The sequence below is a fragment of the Vipera ursinii genome (assembly GCF_947247035.1).
Source record: "Vipera ursinii genome assembly, chromosome: 4".
In the NCBI taxonomy this organism is placed as follows: domain Eukaryota; kingdom Metazoa; phylum Chordata; class Lepidosauria; order Squamata; family Viperidae; genus Vipera; species Vipera ursinii.
The window spans coordinates 55,977,983-56,002,613 of NC_139514.1; the positions used below are offsets into that span (position 1 = coordinate 55,977,983).

At 38.8% G+C, this 24,631-nt stretch overlaps 1 protein-coding gene across 3 annotated transcripts in view; it reads left to right on the top strand.

Moving 5' to 3' along the window:
* The window catches only part of PKNOX1 (PBX/knotted 1 homeobox 1), a 33,237-nt gene extending 9,331 nt beyond the window's left edge, over positions 1–23,906 (top strand). For 2 of the 3 annotated variants that reach the window (XM_083362051.1, XM_083362052.1), the window contains 11 exons: positions 1,157–1,258; positions 4,386–4,513; positions 5,507–5,678; positions 7,313–7,483; positions 7,793–7,870; positions 10,483–10,582; positions 12,712–12,809; positions 13,089–13,217; positions 19,597–19,673; positions 21,151–21,323; positions 21,972–23,906. In XM_083362051.1, coding sequence (XP_083218177.1) covers positions 1,208–1,258; positions 4,386–4,513; positions 5,507–5,678; positions 7,313–7,483; positions 7,793–7,870; positions 10,483–10,582; positions 12,712–12,809; positions 13,089–13,217; positions 19,597–19,673; positions 21,151–21,323; positions 21,972–22,183 — 1,389 coding nt within the window. In that variant the 5' untranslated portion in view covers positions 1,157–1,207 and the 3' untranslated portion in view covers positions 22,184–23,906. The remainder of the gene's footprint in view (positions 1–1,156; positions 1,259–4,385; positions 4,514–5,506; positions 5,679–7,312; positions 7,484–7,792; positions 7,871–10,482; positions 10,583–12,711; positions 12,810–13,088; positions 13,218–19,596; positions 19,674–21,150; positions 21,324–21,971) is intronic. The other variant, XM_083362053.1, reaches the window with a different exon arrangement.
* The last annotated feature ends 725 nt before the right edge of the window (positions 23,907–24,631 follow it).

A 24,631-nucleotide genomic window follows, 5' to 3' on the forward strand; every position in this document is an offset into this window, starting at 1 on the left:
ACTATAATACAAGCTATAAACCAATTTATATTACCTTACATAGAATATTTTCATGTAGCTACTTCTGCATAAAAGGGACGCGGTGGCTCAGTGGGTTAGGACGCTGAGCCTGTCGATCAGAAGGTCGGCAGTTTGGCGGGTCGAATCCCGAGTGCCGCGTAACAGAGTGAGCACCTGTTACTCGTCCCAGCTTCTGCCAACCTAGCAGTTCGAAAGGACGTAAAAATGCAAGTAGAAAAATAGGGACCACTACAGTGGGAAGGTAACAGTGTTCTGTGCACCTTTGGCGTCCAGTCATGCCGGCCACATGACCACGGAGATGTCCTCGGACAAGCGCTGGCTCTTCGGCCTTGAAACGGAGATGAGCACCGGCCCCTAGAGTCGGAAACGACTAGCACGCATGTGCGGGGGAACCTTTACCTTTACTTCTGCATATTTTCTTCAATTTTTTGAAAAGCCACATATTTTGCCTATTCTTGTTACAGTATACATAATAATTTAAGGTATCATCAAAGATTCTGTGGACTGACCCATCCATATAAGTCACACAGATGTAAACTGTGGTGATTGAAAAAAATGCTCATCGTAGCAAAAAAATATACCACTGGGCTAGATGTGTAAATCAATTGTTTGTAAATTAAGGATGTGATGAATCAGAGAGAAGAATTAAGATAGTTATAGATGGGTGGTTGCCTATAAATGTGACAACAGATAAATACAAACATTTGTGGTTGTGTGTGAGAAATATTATGAAGTTAGTCTTTGTGCCTTGGTTTAGCCATTGAACAGTTTTCAGATAGAAAAAGTGTACATTAGTGTGCTAGCAGGGATTTAAAAAGAACCATCTGATCCCATGACTGGACCAGTATCCATATTCATTCAACAGAGAATAATTTGAAAGAACATTTTCCAAATTCCTAAAAGTTTGGTTTTATTTTCTTCCAGATATTTTTGTGGTACATTTCTATTTCTATTTACTTTGGCATGTGAAAACACATGTGCAATTTGGATGAAAATTATGATTATCAGTATTTTATGATGGTAACAAGCATATGTAATTTTATTGGAAAGAATACATTTTTCAACTGTACACAGATTTCAGTATTTCTGTAATTTTCTTTAAAAATACTAATATTTTTTTATGGTTTCTTTTCAGCAAAAAATTGATATAAAATGTGATTTGACTTCAAAGCAGTTCTCAGTAACCATGATGGCAACGCAGACATTAAGTATAGACAACTATCAAGATGGGCAACAAGTAAGACATTTTCCCCAAAAGTTCATATAATATGGATTATCTTTAGTATGCAGAAATCATGCTTCTGACTTGTACATTATCCATTTTTTTTACAAAGTTCATGGATTCAAAATTGGATATTTTCTCTTCATGAATCTAGGTTAAATTAGCTCAGTCTATTTCACTCTGCTTGCTGATAGGAATGGTTAAACAGATTACACAGAATGCTTTCTGGTTTGTTTAGTAAAACATGCAAATTGATTTTATAGTTTTCTTTGCCAAACAACTAAGGATCAAAAGCCAATTAATATTTCTTCTCAACATTGGATTGTGAAGGGGTTAAAAATCCAGAATTCAAATTCATTCATTACATCTTGAAAGACGTTCTGCAGTTGTTTGAATCTTCTCACTGTCAAAAGAAAACAAGCAAAAAGAGTCAATCAGATACTAATAATATATTGTTGATTATAAAATAAAGTAAAATAAAACTAAGTAGGCATGAAGTGTGAATATAACCAAGGTGGAATCTGAATGGCAGAACTTCCTAATAATCATTTGAAGTATAGACGTTAGGAATCAGACTGGAACTTTTTGCCTCTGCTGACTTAAGTTCTTTTGCTTGCCTTAAATATTTAGGGAAAAATGTATTGAATAATACAAATGAATTCAGCTATTGACTGTGTGTTTTCATAATTAATATAGTTTTTAATTGATTCAGTTATGTTTATTAAGACTGTGAGTCATTACGTGTGCCTACATAAGTCTATGTGCCTGAATGAATGAATGAACGAACGAAAAACAAGCAACATTGGTTTATTTTCATCATAACACTTTTATTTTCAAATAAGGATATTGTTCTCAACTGTGTTTTTTTTCTTTTTCACTGATCTGTTTTCTTCCATTGCCTAAAATGAACTATGGCCATTTTAATAGAAATCTGCCATTTTGGTTGGGGCTGTCCATTGCTTAGAAATGAAAACCACTCATCTTTTTTGCCCTGTAAAAAGATTGGATTTCTATTTCAAACAAATTAGTGGCTGTAATATCTTTGGGTTTGTAATGTGTTACAAACTAAGAAAGATGCTTAATTAAGTCTCATTGGCACATCCCTTCTTCCAATAATAATAATAATAGGCTGCCATCCATTAGCCTGAATCTCCTAACACAGTGGGGTCAAACTCAATTTCATTGAGGGCTGCACCAGCATTATGGTTGCCCTCAAAGGGCCACTAAGTGTGGCTGGGTGGCATGGCTGGGTGATCAGAGTCGGGTTGCCACATCTAGGTGGGCATGGCTGGGGGGGGCAGCAGGGCATTGGTGGTAAGTGCTGCTGCTGGTGGTGGGGACATGAATGGTGGTGGCACGTGGTGGTGGGCAGCCAAACTGCCATTTGGTTTTAGGCTGGAGTCTAGGCGCAGAGGCAATGGCAATGGGGAGAGGCCAAAATGAGAACCCCCCTGCCCACTGCTGCTTGTCCATTGCCATGGCAGCTTCTCATTTTCACACAAACACACCCCTGCTGTTGCCTCCGTACGTGGACTCTGGCCTGACACACTGCCAGTAGCTGGCCCTGCCACCCCTGCACTGCCGCGCACAAACAGTTTTCCTGCCCCTCCCACCTCCAGTAGGGCGATGCAGGTGGAGGGGTGGGCATGGCCTGGCAAGGAAGGGGGTGGTGTGGTCTCTGTGCATGGCCCCAAGGTGCATGGGTGCAGTGTACATGGGGTAGCTTTGGGGCTGGACTCAGGTAGGGCAGAGCGGGGAGGGGAGTTCCGGCTGCCTCTTGTGGATGAAGCCCCCCAACCCTTCCTGTTCTCCAGGGCTTTTGGGGGGTTGGCAGCAGATGGAAGGCTCGTCCCATGTGTGAGGTGGAGCTGGAGGATGGGGTTGCACGGCGAAGGCCAAGTGGGTAGGGGTCGCAGCATGGTGGTGACAGCAACTGGCTGGGGTGCTTCTTTGCAGCCCCACTGTCTTTGCTTGCCCACAGCTGCTGCTGCAGGGATGGGGCAGTTAGGCGGGGGGGTGCCCTGCATGTCCAGCAGGCCAGATTGTGTGCCTTCTTCCTGTATCTATGCCTGCACCTGCTGCTTGCATGGCCAGCCCAGTGGCCTGCACTGTGTGGGCTATGAGGCCCCAAGCTGCGGTTGCTGAGGGCCTGGCGCCTCCTGTGTGCGTGTCTGGTGGGGCACCCGGCTGAGGTGGGCCAGGGTGGCAAGAGCCACTTCCTCACAATCTCTGGGGAAGCCCCACAGGCTGGATCTGGGCGCACTGCAGGTCTTGAGTTTGACATGTCTCTCCTAACACGTTCAGCTAAGGAGATCCTGCAGTTTCTACTAATGAATCCTTACTTAAGTAGAAAGAAATGTTCTTTGAATTTTTCTGCCCAATTCCAAACCTTATGCCAACGTTGAAATACAAACATAGTTGTGCTATTACGCAAAGTTGTACACGGAGAAGATTTTAACAAAGAATTCCAATATTAAATAGCTTGAAGCTATAGATATAAAAAAGAGTTTATAAGAGAGAAGAGGGATAAGGGGGGAAGTTAAAAAAAGTCAGCAGTCACATATGCAAAATTCCAGATATGTCAATTAGCTAGCGTAGCTAAACTGTTTATTTATTAACTGATTGAATCAGTTTCCAAATTTTTTCACATACTGTGTCCTAACAAAGGAATAGATTTGTGCCAATCTGAAACATTTATCTTAATTAAAGTTTTTTAATTGGAAGGATATTTAAACTTTTTTATGTTTTTGACCTGTGTATACATGTACATATAATAGTAACATAAGAAATAATACTTGAGTTTGATTCCAGCTGATTGTATGGAGAAGTGCATGCAATTTTTTTTAGCAACAGCTAGGAAAGATATATTTGCATGTCAACAGCAAGACCCCGAAAGATTGTTAACAGATCTGTCTGTTATATTATATCAAATCTTCAATTTATGATCAGCCACAATTACTTACTGAGAAAAGATATAAGAAAGATCATATGTGTATACCCATCTATTTATTTTTGTTAACTGCTTGTACTTTTTGTACAGTTGCCAAGTCATACCAACTTTCTGGCCATTTAGTAGGCTCTTTGCTTGGAAAACAAACCATTTTCAGTGCAGCTGGTAATATAAAGCATCTTTCTTTTCTAGCAAATGCAAGTAGTAACAGAATTAAAAACTGAGCAGGATCCAAACTGCTTAGAAACAAATGCAGGATTGAGTCCTTCCCCAGTTGAATCTCAGACACCGATGGATGCAGACAAGCAGGCTATTTACAGGTAGTACTGTTGACCAATCTAAGTGGTAAAATATATTATTGTCTTTGATATGTAGAGTGACTGTTCTCAAACTAAGGGTGAAGTTTCTGGGATGTAGTAGGAAATCACAGTTGAAAGAGACCATACTAATAGAGGATAGGATTCTGAAGCCTTCTTCCTTTCAGTATCCAAACTCTTCTGTATTTCACCACTGTAGCCAAAGTTGAGAACTCCTGCAATTTTATTTTCTTGGGTGAGGTCATGTATACCTGTATACGATGGTAGTATAAAATTATGTGGTATAGAATAAGTACCGATCCCAGTGCACTCACAGTGTAGAATCACTATTTAAATAGCTACCTGAACTCAAACATTTAATAGCAAGCGCACCAACAAACTATATATTTTGAGTTCTTTTATTAAGTCGGATATATGTTTTCAGCCATTTTACTACATACTTAGGTCAGTGTTCTGCATGTTTACAAGAGAGTAAGTTCTATTAAAGTGAGACTGGCAACTTACTGAACTAGCATAAGATAGTGCACATTCTGTTTATTTAAGTAAGATTTTGTGATTTTTATTTCAGATTAATAATAATAATAGTAATTTTATTTATATACCGCCCTTCTCCCAAAGGACTCAGGGCGAGTCCTTAAGAGTTTCTATTTTAATATAGATTTTAAAATGTTCATATTCATTATATTTGTATCTCACCCCAATCATAAGCAAACTCTTGGTGCTTGGAACATGAAAAAAAATAGTAAATAACAATAAAAAGCAAGTTTACACTTGCGAATGCAATATAGTTTCTTCCCAACAATGCACAAGTAGATTTAAACAGTAAACAAAAGAATTGGTTTTCTATTCCAGGTTAGATTAGCCATGAATGTGTAGCATTTTAATTGTTAATGTAATTTATTTTATTATATATGCAGTGTCTAAATTATACATGTTTTGTCATATTGACTTAGAGAATTTCTATAGTCTTATAGTTTGCTCATCTTTAATTCCTAGGCACCCACTGTTTCCCTTATTAGCACTGTTATTTGAAAAATGTGAACAATCTACACAGGGTTCAGAAGGCACAACATCTGCAAGTTTTGACGTAGATATTGAAAACTTTGTTAGGAAACAGGAGAAGGAAGGAAAACCCTTTTTTTGTGAAGACCCAGAAACGGATAATTTAGTAAGTAAAAGCATTTTAGGAAAAAAGTGACATATTAATTTATGCTTCTTTTGTTGTATTTATACAAATCTTGCTATTTTAAAATTATGTTTATTTTGACTCTATTTCTTTCCTTGAAACCTGCAATAAAGTATTCTTTGTTTCCAACATGGCCATCATAACAAATAAATATGGATCAAAGGAAGGAAGCATTTCTGCATACATTTCCAGATATTATTTGGCAAACTGACCTTTTTTCCATTACTTTTTGACTGTCCATCTCCAATGATTTTTAACAGCTAACATATAAAAACAGTAAAAATATGGCCATCTCCTCATATAAACAAACTGTGCATCTCCACAAACTACCACAACCCCTAGTAAAAAAGATTGTTCCCCCAAAGAAGTTTCTTTTTTTCCTCTTTGTTAGATAGTTTCATTTAAGGAATAAAATGAAGTTGCAAAGTACCTGTCTATTTAAATGACTACGAATTCAGAAAGCACTGAAATAAATCATTTTTTAAAAGATCATTAAGCAAAATTTGTCAACGTTTGTATTTCAATTAATGTTTAATGAACTGGTTGTTAAATAATGTACAGGTAGTCCTTGACTTACGATAACAATTGAGCCCAAATTTTCCATTGCTAAACAGGTCAGTTATTAAGTGAGTTTTGCCTCATGACTTTTCTTGCCACTGTTAAGTGAGTCACTGCATTTCTTACTAGTCTCTTAGTAACACAAGTCGTTAAATGAATCTGGCTTCCCCATTGACTTTGCTTGTCAGAAGGTTGCAAAAGGTGATCACATGACCCTGGGACACTGCAATTATCATACATTACATGCCAGTTGCCAAGCATCTGAATTTTGACAATGTGACCATGGGGATGCTGCAATGGTTATAAATGTGAAAAACGTTCATAAGTCACTTTTTTTCTGTGCTGTTGTAACTTCGAACAGTCACTAAACTAATGATTGTAAGTCGAGAACTACCTGTATTGCAAAGTAAAGCAGCTTTAGCCGTTGTTGTTTTTTTATGAAAGTCAAACTCAAGGTTTATATGAATTATGTTGCATAACTTGAGTAGCAGTATAGTAGGATTTTCAGAAATTCTTCTCCAAGTGACTTTGGTATTTAAGGTGAAACTTAACAGTAATCAAATGGAAGATTCTCTCAGTAGTCATTTTCATTAAAAGAAAGGAAAAGGTGTTCTCAGCTAGACTTTTCCTCCCAAATCTTAGCATTTCAATTACATTCAACAGCCATGTAGGAAATATTTTTCTTTCTTTTTAATAATACATCATATTTTTATTTATAATTGTCTGTGTTGCTTAAAAAGTACCTTGTGAAGATTTGTATATACTGAAAGACAAGAATATAAATATAGTAAATCTGTTTGCCAGCAAGTTTTATTCTATCCATGTTTAACATTAGGCCAAGCCCTTTTTCTCTAAACATATTATTATTACTACTATTGTTTTGTGACTTTATTCTGTGTATTTAATGACATCTTTCATTTTAATGGTTGTAAACTGCAGTCCCTGAACTTCATTGCAAACTCTGTCACTGAGACTGGATATAAATATAGTATTGTCAATGTAAATGAAGCGCAGACATTTTTGTATGTTGTTTTAAAATTCTGTTTGTTTATTCTCAGATGGTAAAAGCAATTCAGGTTTTACGAATTCATCTGCTTGAGCTAGAAAAAGTTAATGAGCTCTGTAAAGATTTTTGTAGTCGCTATATTGCATGTCTAAAGACTAAAATGAACAGTGAAACTCTGCTAAGTGGGGAATCTGGGAGTCCTTATTCACCAGTACAACCCCAGGTAACTTTCATGATAAATGAAGCTTATTTTCTTAATTGTTTTGTAATGTACCATATTCCAAAAAGATTCAAGATAGATAAAAGTAGATTTTTAAAAATCTTAAGTATAATATGCCATCTTAATAATTTGATTGAATGCATAACCATACAGTTTTAAAATGGATGATCTATGACTTGCCAATTAGCAATGTTTAAGTCTTTGTGATGTTATTAAAGATACCAGGTCTCCCTTGTGCAGTTCTTAGTAATCCGGTACATGAAATTGTAATTCTTAAAGAATGGCTATAATTTGTCAACTCTTTGTCTGCAGTCCAGCAACTTTAAACATGATAAAGATAGCTTGGATTTGCTGGAGCAGCTGTCTTCATGGAAAGAGTCACCAGAAAATGTGAGCAGTAGAGCAAAATTGACACAATTATCATTACACTTCTTTGGCACTGTTTCCTTGGCCTAAGTTTTGGGTTGGCTTTGTTCATCTCATTGCAAATAATGACCCTGTCCATGATAGGGGAGTTCTCAGTGCAGGAAGAAAGTTCTTGACAGCTCTCCATCATATACACAAGACTTCAGAGCATAAAGTTCTTCTGATTCAATAGCTAAATCTAAGCATAAGAAACCATGGACATAAGAGACCAGGTGAAAAAATATTAAAGAGCAGGAATCACTCATCTCATACTTTAGTCATGAAATGTCTCTTGTCCTGATTGACTTATGTTGGGAGAGGAATTTAAGAAAACATGCTGCAAATATTAGACTACTTCAATTTGGAAACAGACCGTTACTCCCTTTTTGCACATCCAAGTACCTCTTACCACAGTATTAATTGCACTGTTTTCTGCCCTGTTAAGATGAGAAACATGGAGAAACACTAATGTTTAAGCCTTATGGCTTCACAAAATTAAACAACAACAAAAATCCTGAACTTCCCCTGTAAATCCAATAAAATAAAATCGAAAAATTTGTCTTAGCCACCCAAAGTATATTAAGCAAGGCCACTGGCAATCCAAAGATCAACCATCACTGCATTAACTGAAGGCATGAAAATCTAACCTGAAACAATATGGATTATAAATGTCCATCACTAACCTATGGGCCTTTATTTTGCTGCATAATATTTTTATTATTGAAATGTGTCCCAATTGGCAATTGAATTTTTATAATAGTAATGGAAGTTGGGTGGTTTTTCCACCAGTTTAAATAATTATGTAATTTACTATTTCTGTTTAAATTTAGGTATTATTTACATTTCAGAATGAGGTCTGCCAAATTAAATTTTGATTTATTGGATCAGAGTTTATTGAAGATAAAATGCAATAGTAAATAAATCTCTGTGTGATAATTTATGCATAGATAAACAACACAAGCATAAAATCCAATTTGGATTTAATGGACATTCTGTTCTAACCCTAACCCCACTATTATATCTCTACTAAAGGCACTATATTGCTTACGAATAGGCTGTCAGGGCCAATCCAAAATGCTGGTTGTTAAAGGTAAAAAAAATCCTCAATAGTGCAGTGCCTGGATGTATTGGACAATACCTTGCAAAATTGATTCTGCCCATTCAGTCTGGTCCTCAAGAGATAACCTGAAAGTTCTCATCCTTCTTGTGGTTATTACAGGAATTTTCTGAAAGAGCCCCTACCTTTGGGGATACATTTCCCCCAGAGGTCCAAGCCTCTCCCACTTTCCTGAAATTCCATAAACCAATTTAAAATGTTTTATTTCAACATGTTTTTGACTTCAGCTGCATGACTGATGCCAACTATTTTGGTTTGACCTTTGCTTTTGATGGTTTGTTTTTGATATTGATTTGGATTTAGTTATTCATTATTATTATTATTTTATTTTTGGGGGTGGAGGTGGGGATGTTGCGTGCTGCTCAGAGACGCTTGAGATTGGAACAGTATAAGTACTATGAAGAAATAAATCCATTAAATAGTTTATTATATTCATCTTCATTACTATTAGAACCCTCCTAGAAACCTATTGGAAGCATATGTTTACCATTACAGAAGAAAAAATAAATTAATTATGAATAGTCTAAACCAGACATGTCAAACACAAGGCCCGGGGGCCGGATCCAGCCCACAAAGTGGTTTCATGTGGCCCGCGAAGCCATCCTGGAAACAGTGAGGGAACGGCCCCCACTGCCTTGGCCCTGGCCCAGAGACCCTCCTTCTGCCAGAGACACTCAGATCTGTCCCACTCCAGCCCAGGCCCCCATAGGCACCCTTGATGCGAACGATGTAGAGCTGGCCACGCCCACCCAGTAGGCCATGCCCACCCTGGCCATACCCACCCAGCCCCTTGAGGGCAACTGCAATGCTGATGCGGCCCTCAGTGAAATTGAGTTTGACACCCCTGGTCTAAACATATTGATATATGTTTTTAGAAATTCATTGAATTTCATTGAACGTTTCATGCCAACCTCATGTCAACTGATTAAACTGCATTCTTGCAATTCATACATTAGATGGTATTTTATTTGATGATTTACTAATTTGAGTAAATATTTTAAACTTGAGCAAAATATTTAAAAAATCATTTTTTCTGCTTAGGTTTAAAATGCTCAGGTGATTTTGAAGACTGAAAGCCTGTACAATTTATTTATTCTTTATTTTTTTTAAAAAAAATCTAGGTTAAAATACCAATAGCCATCTCCAAATAGTCATCCCATTATCTCTAACAATTTGACATACAAATTCAAGCTTTCACTATGTAATAGTATTGAGTGGTAGAGGAACTAGTGTGTGGTTTAATTATAATTCCACATTATTATGACTTTAAACTATTCTGTGAATATTTCAGTATTGGAAAGAGAGCTAACTTTAGAATCAACATACACAATTTATTGTTTGTTTATTCTTTTCATTGAATTTTTTTTCATAACAGGCTTTTTTAATCATACTTGTCAGTCAACATCGTATTTTTTCAATTGAAATCATGGGAACATTCATAAATATAAGGCTATGTAATTCTTGTTGTTACTCTTTCTAGCCAATTCAAAGTGCCATCACAGGTACACTGAGTCCCCAGGGGATTGTGGTACCTGCATCAGCACTGCAGCAGGGAAATGTAACTATGGCAACAGTTGCAGGTAAGAAACACTAAACATTCAAATATTGCATTTTATCTAAGTGTGTAAATATATGTGTTTGTGTGCTTCTGGCTGTTTAATAGTGTCTAAAGAGAAAAATGTTATAAAAGTTATTTTTAATACATACCATCTATTTATCTTGAGATGATTGGAACACCGTTTTAAACAATAGCTTTAATTTTCAAAGAGTAATTTGTCTAGTCTTACTCTTCTTATGATCTAATGAAAAGAAAATGAAGGCAAAACAAATATATTTGAGTAATTAAAAATATTTACGGCATAATAACTAATTTACCTAATAATATCAGATGTAGTAAAAACATTCTTAGTTACGTATGCAGCGGAGGTTAAAGAAGTAAAAATGCTGGTTTTGGTAGCACTATCAAAACCTGACTCTTTTGTTTATGCACTGCCATCACACACGTATGCAAAGGAGCAGAGCTTCAGTTGCACTATTGAGACTGCCATTTTAACTTTTTGGACTTTGGGGGGACTTTTTCCTGAATTTCTGCTTCCAAAAAAAAGTAAAACATTCTATGGGATCGGAAAAAAATATTCAGTTTTGCATTTTAAAAGTAGTTTTATGTTTTAAACCACAGGTCGGCAACCTGTGGCTCCGGAGCCGCATGCGGCTCTTTGAGCCGTCTCTTGCGGCTCCCAGCCGCCCGGTGCGCGCGCACCTCTTCCAACGGGCAGTGGTGCGCGCGCACCTCTCCAAATGGAGAGTGGCACCGCCCGTTTGGAGAGGTGCACGCGCACCTCCCCGAATGGGCGGAGGTGCGCGCGCACCTCCCCAAACCTTTGGGGAGGTGCGCGCGTACCTCCGCGCGAACGGGCAGCGGTGCCGCTCTTTCAGGAAGCTGCCGCTTTCGGCAGCTTCCTGAAAGAGCGGCGCCGCTGCCCCTTCGCTTTCGGCAGCTTCCTGAAAGAGCGGCGCCGCTGCCCCTTCGCACGGAGGTACGCGCGCACCTCCCCAAAGGTTTGGGGAGGTGCGCGCGCAACTCCGGTCGTTCGGAGAGGTGCGCGCGCACCTCTCGGAATGGGCAGGGGCGCCGCTCTTTGCGGAAGCTGCCGCAGCCCGTTTGCTAAGCTGCCGCTTTCGGCAGCTTCACAGACGGGCCGCGGCGGGCTTCCTGAAAGAGCGGCACCGCTGCCCATTCGCGCGGAGGTACGCGCGCACCTCCGGTCGTTCGGAGAGGTGCGCGCGGACCTCTCGGAATGGGCAGGGGCGCCGCTCTTTGCGGAAGCTGCCGCAGCCCGTTTGCTAAGCTGCCGCTTTCGGCAGCTTCACAGACGGGCCGCGGCGGGCTTCCTGAAAGAGCGGCACCGCTGCCCATTCGCGCGGAGGTACGCGCGCACCTCCGGTCGTTCGGAGAGGTGCGCGCGCACCTCTCGGAATGGGCAGGGGCGCCGCTCTTTGCGGAAGCTGCCGCAGCCCGTTTGCTAAGCTGCCGCTTTCGGCAGCTTCACAGACGGGCCGCGGCGGGCTTCCTGAAAGAGCGGCACCGCTGCCCATTCGCGCGGAGGTACGCGCGCACCTCCGGTCGTTCGGAGAGGTGCGCGCGCACCTCTCGGAATGGGCAGGGGCGCCGCTCTTTGCGGAAGCTGCCGCAGCCCGTTTGCTAAGCTGCCGCTTTCGGCAGCTTCACAGACGGGCCGCGGCGGGCTTCCTGAAAGAGCGGCACCGCTGCCCATTCGCGCGGAGGTACGCGCGCACCTCCGGTCGTTCGGAGAGGTGCGCGCGCACCTCTCGGAATGGGCAGGGGCGCCGCTCTTTGCGGAAGCTGCCACGGCCCGTCTGCAAAGCTGCCGAAAGCGGCAGCTTTGCAGACGGGCCGTCGCCATCGGGCAACCGGGAACCGGTTCCATCTCATTTTTTAAAAAATGGCAGCCGCGTGCGTCCGCGCATGCGCAAAAAAACCTTTTTGCGCATGCGCGTGCATGGACACACGCACGCGGCTCCCTCTTTTTTTAATTTGTGATGGAACCGGTTCCCAGTGGCTCTTTTTCTTTTTTAGGTTGCCGACCCCTGTTTTAAACATACCTACATCCTGCATCTCTAATAATAACTATCAATTAATCTATTATCTCTTGTTTTCTTATTTACTTGATTGCTGCATTCTTTTAAGGTGGCACAGTATATCAGCCAGTAACAGTGGTCACACCTCAAGGACAAGTAGTAACACAAGCACTATCACCTGGAACCATCAGGATCCAGAATTCACAGGTTTGTTTTACTCACTTCATAAAATAAAATTCCCTGTACATAGAAAACATCTAAAGAGCACAGGGTTAGAACTCTTTCTCCTAATCTGATAGTTTTCCATACGTTCTGTTAAGAACTGAGCATTGACATATATAGCTTTTGCATACAATCTGAAACAGTACATGTGTAGCACTCCTCTTATTTTTAATGTAAAATGTGTGCTTTTTAATTATTCTTATGAAATATTAAGGATTTTTTATTATATCTATAGTGTTTTAATAAAGTTGTGCTATTGTGTAGCTCCAGTTACAGTTAAACCAAGATTTAAGCATCTTGCATCAAGATGATGGATCATCAAAGAATAAAAGAGGTGTTCTTCCAAAACATGCTACAAACGTGATGAGATCTTGGCTTTTCCAGCATATAGGGGTAAGAATTGATCTCAGTGATTGGGAACACTTTTTAAAAAAAATCTTACTGATTATAATTTTAGCTATTTTATTGATTATGTGCTATCAAGTTGGGTTGAGTCTTCATGACCAGGAACTGTCCCCAACTTGCTCCTTCAGATCTTCCAATGTTACACACATTGCTGCTGTAATTGACTCCATCTGTCTTTTCTCTGGTCATACTCTAGGTCTAGGACCTCACACACTGGTCAATAATTTAAGCTTGATCATTTGTACTTTGAGTGAGAACTCTGGATTGATTTATTCAATGATTCATTTGCTTGTTTGCTTGGCTATTTTCTCCTGTACCAATTTCACGAGAGACAATACTTTATTCTGAAATGAAATGTTTACAGTCTATTTCTATATCTCCCATCGAAAAACAAGTTAAATTGATTTGCTAAAGATGAATCAGACCTTCACTAACGCTCTTATGTAAACTTGTGATTTTTCTGGTTTTATTTCATTTGTATGAGGATTTTTGTAAAAATCATGTGCTCGTTCAATCAGTAGTCTTTTGAGAGCTATATTTAAATTTCTGTCAATCTAGGCACTTCCTCTGGGTTTGGGAGAAATTCATTGTATAAAATGAAGTTTAGTTATATGCAGAAGCAGGATTGTTATGTGATTTGTTTTACTGAATGTACTCCATACTCAAGGGGCCCCATGTGTTGTTAGTTTAGGATCACACATTTATCTTGTGATTTATATAGTCATAATCAGCTTATTCATTAACTGAAAGATCATATAAATGTTGCCAGAAGTTTTTTTATTTTACATACATGCTCTGTCTATATAATTATAACATTTAATCCATGGGTATTACATAGTGCTGTTGGTTTTAATTAAAGGAGACAGCATTTTACCACTTTTATTGTATCCATAATCAAACGATATTCATCATCAAATGTATTATAGAAATAGAATTCTACTGTCTCTCTAGTAAGTTGATATGTTGATTTTTTTTCATAATAGAAAATACAAATCAAAATAAAATTAATGGGGAAGGGAAAGGGGGGAGGAAAAATATGGGAAGGGGGGAAGAGAAGAAAAAAGGGTTAACTTCTAACTTTTTCAGCACAGTAGAATAAAAATAGTAATGTAATATCTTCAACTTTTTACTTTCACTTACTTTCATACTAGCCATTTCTGTAACAGCAGACTTGGAGATGTCTGTTTGAACAGAATGGATTGGATATGCCTGTTTTAAACAGTCTGAGCCACATACTCATATGCAACGGTTACAAATAATCATTCTATTGCACTATCAAGGAACATTTCTTGATGCATATCATCCTTCCCTTCTGATGTACAATATATAAGATCAGCTAATACTAAACAGAGAAAGAAAAGATTTGCATCTGCATTATTGTTCTTTGTTGGAGATTTGCTTTAAAAGTTCATACTTCAGGCTTCCCAGTCTCTAGTCAAGAAACAGATACCGGTAGCTGGATTGTTGAGTACTCCAACTCAACATGATGCTATTAAATGCCAAGTCCATCTGTAATAAAACCTACTTTGTCCATTATGTAATTAAGGAGAGGATAGACCTGGCTTATATTCCTAAAGCCAGGCTGGATAAAGAGAAGAAGTCCCTCTATAGAATTTTGTGGAGATGGGTTATGAATTTTGCATCAGTCCCAACCTGAGGTAGAAGAAGTGATGGGGCTTTTGTATACCAAAAGATTTTAGCTGTTAGGAGGGCACTGTTCCAAAAGGGGCAAGATGAGAGGCCTTGTTCATGATACTGGGACAAAAGGGAAAACGGGGTACTTCCATTATCCTCCCAGTTGTATAGCAGCATCCCTCATTCAGCTACTTAACTTCACTGCAGAGGAGGTTATGGATTCAGCTAGACTGTTAGTATTAAATGATTTCATTTCCCCTCCTTGGAATTGGGGGTAGCTCAGGATTCCATGGCTGCCACAGTAACCATGGACTGATCCCAAGTCATCACTAGCCTAACTCATGTGACTGGCCATACCTTGTAGTTATGGAATGTATGGGTCATGATCCAGTTCTGGCGGACTTTTCTGTCAGTCCGACATAAATCACTTCCTCATGATAGTAGGATTAACTGGGAGGGGGAGGGGGACACAAACCTTTGCAGGGAGAAGGGATCTGCTAAGATGGTCAAGCACAGATGTTTGATGGAACTAACAAATTTCCAGATGACACTTGGGGAGTTTCCAAGTGATCTGGAGGATGTTTATTCCATGCCAATGAAATTTTCAACAATTCCATTCAGTTCACCAATCCTGTGCTTCTCCTTGATTTACTGAGCAGCTCTGTGAAATGAAGCAGGTGAAGAAATGCCTGTAGTGATGTAAAAAAAAGAAGAAGCAAGGAGTGAATATGTCAGGTTCGAACTTACTCTGTGACAATAAAGGCACACAGCATAGCATAATTACTCCCCTGCCCTTATTTTTTGTTCATGGAATGCTGGCACTATTTAAAGTGTTTTTAATGGCTGGAAAACCCAGTCAGTGCACATTAAGTTGTCATTGTCTGGCCAAGCATTTATAATAGATACAATTGCTTGTGTACACTCAAATTTGGAAACTAGATGGACAGAATCTACTGAGATGACAAAGCTGATGCCTTGTAACATTATCTGGGCAGATTTTGAGCCTGTGAAGCTTAAGGAAGTGAACAGAATCCTCTGCAATCTGAGTTCTGCCAATGTGGTTTGCACAGGGTTAATTAAAGTGGCAAAGGAGAGGACTGGAGCTGGGCTATAGGCAACACATTTTTTTAGGAAAAGTGATGTGCCAGAGAACCTTGCAGAGACATTGGATTATTTGCTTATTAAGATCCAATGAAACAAAACTGAACAATTATCATCCTAGGACAGAGATGGCAAACCTTTTAGAGACCGAGTGCCCAGACTGCAACCCAAAATCCACTTATGTATCATCAGGTGCCGGGTGGGTATGGCCCTTTGGGTGGGTGTGGCCAAGGATGGGCATGGCCCATTGGGTGTGCGTGGCTGCAGTGGTAAAGGCAGACTGGGTGGGACTAAAAAGTTCTATCAATCAATTCCAACTTTGCGAGAACTTTTTTTATCCCACGAGAAGTTGAAATTGATTGATTGATTGATTGAACCTTTTTTTTGTACACGGCAGCAGAGGCCTAAAGCGAAAAGGTTTTATAAAACCCAGCTGAAGGCCTAGGACTGGGGTGACGGCACGCGTGCCCACAGAGAGTGCTCTGCGTGCCACCTGTGGCACCCGTGCCATAGGTTCACCACCATGGTCCTAGGAAGTTTACTGAAAATGGGGAAATGCAGTGGCAAAGGGCTCTGGAAAATAGAAATTATTTGGGTCCTTGGCAGTTTTGAGTTCAGACCTGAGCATGGGACAGAAATTTAATTGGTTGGTCTCATGGATGACACTTGGTTGGTCCTGAATGGAGATGGCACAACTATTTCACAAAAAAGTTTCACAAAAAGAAACTTTAGCTGAACATACAAAAAAAACTACTGCAAAAGACAAAACAAAAAATAAGAAAATGGTAAGAGAACATCTATCCGACCTTCACAAGTATAAATCACTGGGACCTGACCAATTACATCCCAGAGTTCTGAAGGAGCTGGCAGATGTTATCTCAGAACCATTACACCATTTCATAAATCCTGGAGCACTGGGGAAGTACCTGAGGATTGGAAAAGGGCTGATGGGGTTCCCATCTTCAAGAAAGGGAAAAGAACAGACCCAGGAAACTACAGACTAATCAGTTTAACGTCAATATCTGAGAAGATCCTAGAAAAGATAATCAAAAAACAAATCTGCGAACAACTAGAAGCAAACAAAGTTATAACTAGTAACCAGCATGGGTTTGTTAAAAACAGATCATGCCAAACCAATCTTATTTCATTCTTCGATAAAGTGACTAAACTAGTAGACCAGCGAAATGCTGTGGATGTAGTATATTTAGATTTCAGTAAGGCATTTGATAAAGTAGACCACTACCTACTCCTTGGTAAGCTAGAAAAAGGTGGAATAGACAACATCATGACCATATGGATTTGGAGCTGGCTGGCAAACCGTACTCAACGAGTAGTCCTCAATGGCACTACATCCACATGGAGAGAAGTAAGCAGCAGGGTACTACAAGGTTCCGTCTTAGGCCCAGTACTCTTCAATATCTTCATCAATGACTTAGACAAGAGACTAGAAGGGGAACTCATCAAATTTGCAGATGACACCAAACTGACAGGAGTAGCCAACATCCCAGAAGACAAACTCAGGATCCAAAAAGGATGTTGACAAACTTGAACAACGGGCCCTATCCAACAAAATGAGTTTCAATGTGGAGAAAAGCAAAGTTTTAAATTTAGGCAAGAAAAATCAAAGGCTAGGTGAGACATGGCTTAAAACAGAGGGACCTTGGAGTCCTAGTGGACGATCACTTGACCAGCAGTGTGCAGCAGCAACCAAAAAAGCTAATACAGTCCTAGGTTGTATAAACAGAGGCATAGAATCAAGATCACATGAAGTATTAGTACCACTTTATAAAACCCTAGTAAGACCACACCTGGAATACTGCAGCCAATTTTGGTCACCATATCACATAAGATGTTGAGAGGTTAGAAAAAATTCAGAGAAGAGCAACTAAGATGATCAAAGGCCTGGAGACTAAAACATACGAAGAGCGGCTGCAGGAATTGGTCTTGGCTAGTCTAAAGAAAAGAAGAAATAGAGGAGACATGATAGCAGTAGTCCAGTATTTGAGGGGCTGCCACAAAGAGGAGGTTACATTATTCTCCAAAACACCAGAGGGTAGTACAAGAAACAATGGTTGGGAACTGAGCAGAGAGAGAAGCAACCTGGAATTAAGGAGAAACTTCCTGATAGTGAGGACGATTAACCAGTGGAACAGCTTGCCTCTTGAAATCGTGTGCGCTCCATCACTGGAGATTTTTAAGAAGAGACTAGACAGTCACTTGTCTGAGATGGTATAGGTTCTCCTGCTTGAGCAGAGGGCTGGACTAGAAGACCTCCATGGTCCTTTCCATATTCTATTCTATTCTATTCTATTCTATTCTATTCTATTCTATTCTATTCTATTCTATTCTATTCTATTCTATTCTATTCTATTCTATTCTATTCTATTTGTCCTCTTTCAGCAGCTTTTATACTGTGAAGCATGATTTTTTCTGGACTGCTTGCAAGGGTTTAAAACTGGATGCATGGTGTTAGGGTATCTCTGTTCCTTCCTGAATGGGATGGGCCAGAGTGGAGTGTTGGACCCAAAGGCACTTCATTTTCTCCTACCTTCTTCAATATCTACACAGGACTATCAATTTGGAGTGAAGTATCATCAATATGCCGATAGTGAGAGAATTCTAATAGAATAGTAGAAACATTTGCTCTTTCTTTTGTGATTATCTGCACATAAAAATAATTTGGAAACTAATAGGCATTTTAGGAAGGAGATTTCTTATGAGCCTGTAATTTTTATTTAAGAAAAGTCTGGCACTATCATGAATACTGTAAATTGACTATTAATACCATCAGGATTTTAATTGCTGGGAAATGGAAATCTTGAGTAGTGTCCTCACATTATTATTACATTAATAAATCACAGCCTGTAATTAATGGCATTAAAAGAACTTAGCAGTAAAGTGCAATAGAATTTAATGTTTTATTTTAGCTTGTTAGCATATTTTAGTTTATGTTTGTAAAGTTTATACCCTGTATTCAGCTCTGGGAAGTTGGGGCGGGGGAGGGGAGGGCAAGGGGTAGGGGAGGGGGAGGGAGGGAGTTCTTTCTTTTTAAAAAATGTACTGTAAAACTTTTCAATAAAAAATATTAAAAAAATATTGAAAAAAAAGAAAAAAAGAACTTAGCAGGTATAAATGAATTAAATGGCAATAGTTGAAGTCACTGCAGGATGCATTATAGAAAGATTAATTTAGCTGGTCATATTTTATTTTATTAGTGGACTGCTAAGTTCTACTAAAATGCTTATGGAGTATTAAATAACTTTTTAATTTTAATTTTCCTTTATACTGTAAGGGAAACTTGAAACTTATTACCACTGACTGCCTTGTTGGAAATTTCCCTAAAAAAAACAAAACAGATGACCCCCCCACCATAGAACCAGCTTTGCTGGACTTGCAGCAGCAACCCCTCCCCTCTAACTGAAACTCTTAAGAACGATCATAGCATGTTTGCTTTAAATAACGTGCATGGTATTCTTAGTTGCAACTGTTATATTGTTTATAAACTTCTTTGGACAAATGTTTAGAAAAAGTGGGATATGAGTAGCTGTAATAAATAATGAATTGTTTTAATAATGCAATTTATTTAAAATATTCAATTCCAAAAGAAGAACGAAAATCTTTCTTTTTGTAGCATCCCTATCCAACAGAAGATGAGAAAAAACAGATAGCAGCACAAACAAATCTTACCTTACTTCAGGTTAACAACTGGTAGGTTGAACAGAATTATTTTATAGTTTCTATTTCCTTTCTTCTGAGAGACTCAGAGTAATGTACATTGTACATCTCCTCGTATTTTACCCCCTGGAACTCTCTGAAATAGGTTGAGCTAAGAAAATAACTGGCCCCAAATCACCTGTGATCAAATGGGAACTTGAATTTTAACCTGGGTCTCAGTTCATTGCCATAATTTCTATAAAGGTAAAAGGTTTCCTCCATCCAGTTAGATCTAATCTAGGGGGCAGTGCTCATCTCCGTTTCTCAGCCGAGGGAGCCAGTGTTATCCAAAGACATTTCCATGGTCATGTGGCCAGCATGACTATATGCCGAGGCGCACAGTATGCTGCACCTACCCACTGAAGTGGTATCTATTTATCTGCTCACATTTGCATGCTTTTAGACTGCTAGGTGGGCAGGAGCTGAGGCAAGAATGGGAACAAGGACTGTCACAAAGTGCTTGGGTCTCTTCAGTCGCCAAACTTCTGGTTGACAAGCCTAGCATCTTAACTGCAAGGCCAGCACGGCCCTTTATAATTTCTATACTGCATGTTTATTTTCTGGAAATTCATAGTCTGTGGGAAAAAAGCAGCTGTATTTTGCAACAGAGAAATTTGGATAGTGGTGGCAACATGTAATTGACCTCATAAAGCCAAACGGGAAATATTAGGCTGGGAATTTGAAAAAGCATCTTGGGAGAAGGAATTGACAAATTACCTCAGTTCAGGCCCAAACCACCTAGCCTGGAGATCCTTTATAACACATGCTTAGGGCTGGTTAGCTTCAATGTGCACTGTGATGCTGACAAGAATGCCTTAAGGAGGTGATTATGGCATTCCTCAGATTGTTTGATGCAACCCAGTTTGAAAGACCTTTGGTACATGGGGAGAGGATTCCCAGAACACTGGGAGGATTTCAACACATTGCCCAAACTGACCAGTCTGGATGTCCTTTAGCCACTTTTGCAGGAGAAGGCTGCTCTAAGGATGGGGAGGAATGTGCAAAGCAGAGCCACAGAAAGGAACATGGTAGTTTCCTCACAGGGGAAGGAGAGTTGCTCCTTGTTGCTTTTCTAAGGAGCTCTGACTTAGAGCTTTGCTCAAACCTTTATCAAAGCAAGTATCCCTTTGAAGTTTTGCACTGTCAAAATAAAAATAAAAATTGTAGATTTGATTTAACCCAAGATTTTGATTGATTGGTGGTAAATTGTGAAAGACTGAGTTGTTTGTAATTGTATGGAAAGGTACGAATGTGGCCATATTTTGAAAAGACTCACAATTATTTGTAGTCTCTTTTGAGAAGAAAATGTTTAAATATAGACCTGAAATTGTAAAGTGCATCTGTAAATAAGAAAATCCAGCTGAGAGGCAATGATACTATTTTTGCTCAGTGGTTTGGTTGAAAAAGTCCTAATTAGAAAATGTCATATTTTTATAGTTAATTTGGAAGTTTGTGTTTTGCCCTTGTGTAGGTTTATCAACGCTAGAAGGCGAATTCTGCAGCCAATGTTGGATTCTAGCTGTTCTGAAACACCAAAAACAAAGAAGAAAACAGCCCAAAACCGACCAGTTCAGAGGTTCTGGCCAGACTCTATTGCATCAGGAGTAGCTCAGCATCAAACTAACGAACTTACTATGTCAGACGGTAAGCAGATGCTTTACTTCATTAAATAGCTTTTTTACTTTGCTGATTGATGAGGCAATTTGTAAATATTTTATTCAATTTCTCTGTATGAAGCCTACTGAAAACAATGAATTAATATAGGCTTACTTTACTAAATACATTTTCATGGGACTGCATAGAAAATAGAAATGATTAATATCTGCCAAAGAGGAACTTTCTTCCCTTCCATGGTCAGACAAGTATATTTACAGCGGTGCATTGAAGCTAAATATCCCTGTCCCGATATTTAATTCCATATGTCACAGCTTTAATATATTAGCTTAACAACTGATGTCCAACTTAGTATGTAAATAATTGCTCTGGGTGTTGCAAATCTAGTCATTTCCAAAATTCTGAATTCTTATTTAGTCCAAGCTAGATTAAAACAAACACAATGTCATTCAAGTGACTTACTGAGGAAAAGAATGGACTGGATGGTCCGTTGTAATTGTAATTCATTTCCAATTGTTAAATTTACAGCATTCAATCTAAAACTTCATTTTGGTTTACGTTAGAAAATTAAGATGAAATGAATATTTCAGAAATGACTTGTGGTGTTTTTTTTAAAAAAAAAATTATCTAATTGTGTGTTTTTTTTCCAATTGGTCCTCTACTTTTCTCCATTTTTAGGAGCAGTTGTCACAATTACAGCTCCCGTCAACATGAATGTGGACAGTCTCCAGTCACTTTCATCTGATGGCACCACTTTGGCTGTTCAGCAAGTGATGATGGCAGGGCAAAGTGAGGATGAATCTGCAGACAGCGCTGAAGATGATGGAACAGACCTCTCAACTACGAATATCAGTGGGCTGGTCTTGGATAACAGCGATTCTCTGCAATAAGAAGCAAGAGGAGCTGACCTAAAATATTAGGAAGGACAATGGACTGACTGACTTTTTATAGTTTGCACAGCAAACATTTTACACAAGTTTTATTTCTAATAAGTTTTATATGTAGATATAGAAGAGTGCACTTTTTTGTATTTCATAGTAAGCTTAAAAGAGTGTCTTTGCAGGTGCAGCAACTTCTTTCAAAAGTGTTGTTTTTTGCTTTTAAGTTTGAAAATTTAGTAAGTTTAAAAAAAAATGATCATCCCATTTGTTTTCCTAAAGTTGTTATCTCGTTCACACACACACAAAAACCTGAGTCGAGCTGAGTAAAAAAAAATATATATGTGTATAATGGGGTTGCAGATATGGGGTAAAATGGTGGTTGCCTGGAATGTGAGTTAGTTTTACATTAGCATGGATTTAAACTTAACCACACCAGACAATCACCGTGTTACTCGTTTCTTTGCTGTTCTATAGCATCCTAAGATCTGCAGTTTTCAAACATATAAAATTGCACTGCTGTGACAGAACTGAAAGTACTTTTATTTCATTGAAAGAAATCAATTTCAGTTCTGTAATTTTAACCCAGGTGATTTATCAATGTAAATTGTAAAGCATGTCAAATAATGTATGGGATTTGTTCATTGAAGTTAGCCATGTAGATTTGAAAGATGCTTCTGCACCTTAAAAAAAAAACTAAACGCCCTGTCTAAAGTGGGCAATGTAATACAAAAAAAAAGAAGTGAAAATGTGTGATTCCTAAAGAATGCATGGCATTTACTATAAACTTAATTTCTTCAGGAGGAGTTAGGTGGACAACTCTAGATCTCATGGAACCTTTAAAATTTGCTGTTGATTTGGTTACCACAGCTTCTTTCTCATCAAACTTTTCCGCTTTTTTCCATTTGCCCAGTGCTTTCTTTTCTTTTTCTTTTTCTTTTTTTTCCAGCAAATAAGGTGAGGTTAGAATGGCAATACAAAAAAACAGAAGAACCAGAAGAAACTATGATTGCAGCTCTTTTCAGATGATTTATTCCATTTTAGAATTCACCATGTAAGCAGCAGCAAACTGTCTTAGTAGTAGTGGGGACATCACTGAAGAACTAGTTTCCACAAGAGTATGGAGATTATGGTTGTCTACAATATGGAGTTTGGCAATGCATGGTTCCAGTTTTCAAAAAAATCTTCACATATATGAGAAGGCTTCCAACTAAGTCACGCTGTATTTAAAGATAACTACCGGTACTAGTTGACATTACAGCATGACCTAAGGCAGGGGTAGGCAACCTCGGCTCTTTTATGACTCATGGACTTCAATTCCCAGAATTCCTGAGTCAGCAGCTGACTCAGGAATTCTGGGAATTGAAGTCCATGAGTCATAAAAGAGCCGAGGTTGCCTACCCCTGACCTAAGGAGTGGAAGGATTATTAACCATTCTTCATATGTTGATTCTAAGTGGGAGTCTCCTGCCTGAACAGGTATTCTCTTATTTCAGTTCAAGGATACATTTAAAGGTACAAGAGATGCTATAAGGTGTACTCCTAGCTAGTGTGTCTGTCCATTGTTTGCTATAAAACACTTATTTTTACCTTTATCAGGATTCTTGGATGAAAAATATTTTTATAAATTCTCTAATTGGACGGATGACTGTATTAAGCATGAAGAAAAAGTGTTTAGTACTACTATTTGAAAAGTTATGAAAACTGTCCAAATTGAATAAACATGCCTACATGACGTCCTATGGTTCTCTGCTATCCCGTAATGGTACAATTCATAGTAATACATTAAGGCTTATTCCTTAATGGGAAGTTGGATACTGGTCAGCACTTTATTATTTCACACAAACTACCATTCAAATTATATTCCATATTGAATGCTGTCTCACAAGAGTAGCTTTTCTCAACCTGATGCTTTTTAGATGTTTTGGGTCTTTTAATCCCCAGAAATCCAAGACAACAGCATTTAAACTATGATGGCTGGAAATTCTATAAGTTGCAATCCCAACAAAGAGCACCAATTTGGGGAAGACTGCTGAACAGTGATATTCAGGTGAATAAAAATGCACAGTCTCTATTACAGTTTTAAAAACTCTTAACAGTACACATACTTCACATCAGTTGACAGTGCAGATATTTTCTTCTGTGTTATCTGTAATTTCCCCCCCACTTTACTGCATCTCAGATGTTATGTACTGTATTCTGCAGCTTTAATACAAATAAGATAGGATAAAATCTCCTTTTAATTGAGCTTGATTCTGGTGATTTCACAAACATGTCCATCAGCTTTCATGCAACAATATCACAGTGGTTCAATTACCTTCTTCCAGCATGTTTTTTCCCTTCCCTAGTAGCCTATAGCACTGGTATTTCCTGCCACTTTTTCATCCAAATACTTTTATAGGCTTTTTAATCTTTTAAATTAAGAAAAGCCTTCACGGCTAATTCAATCCAGGGCACGCAT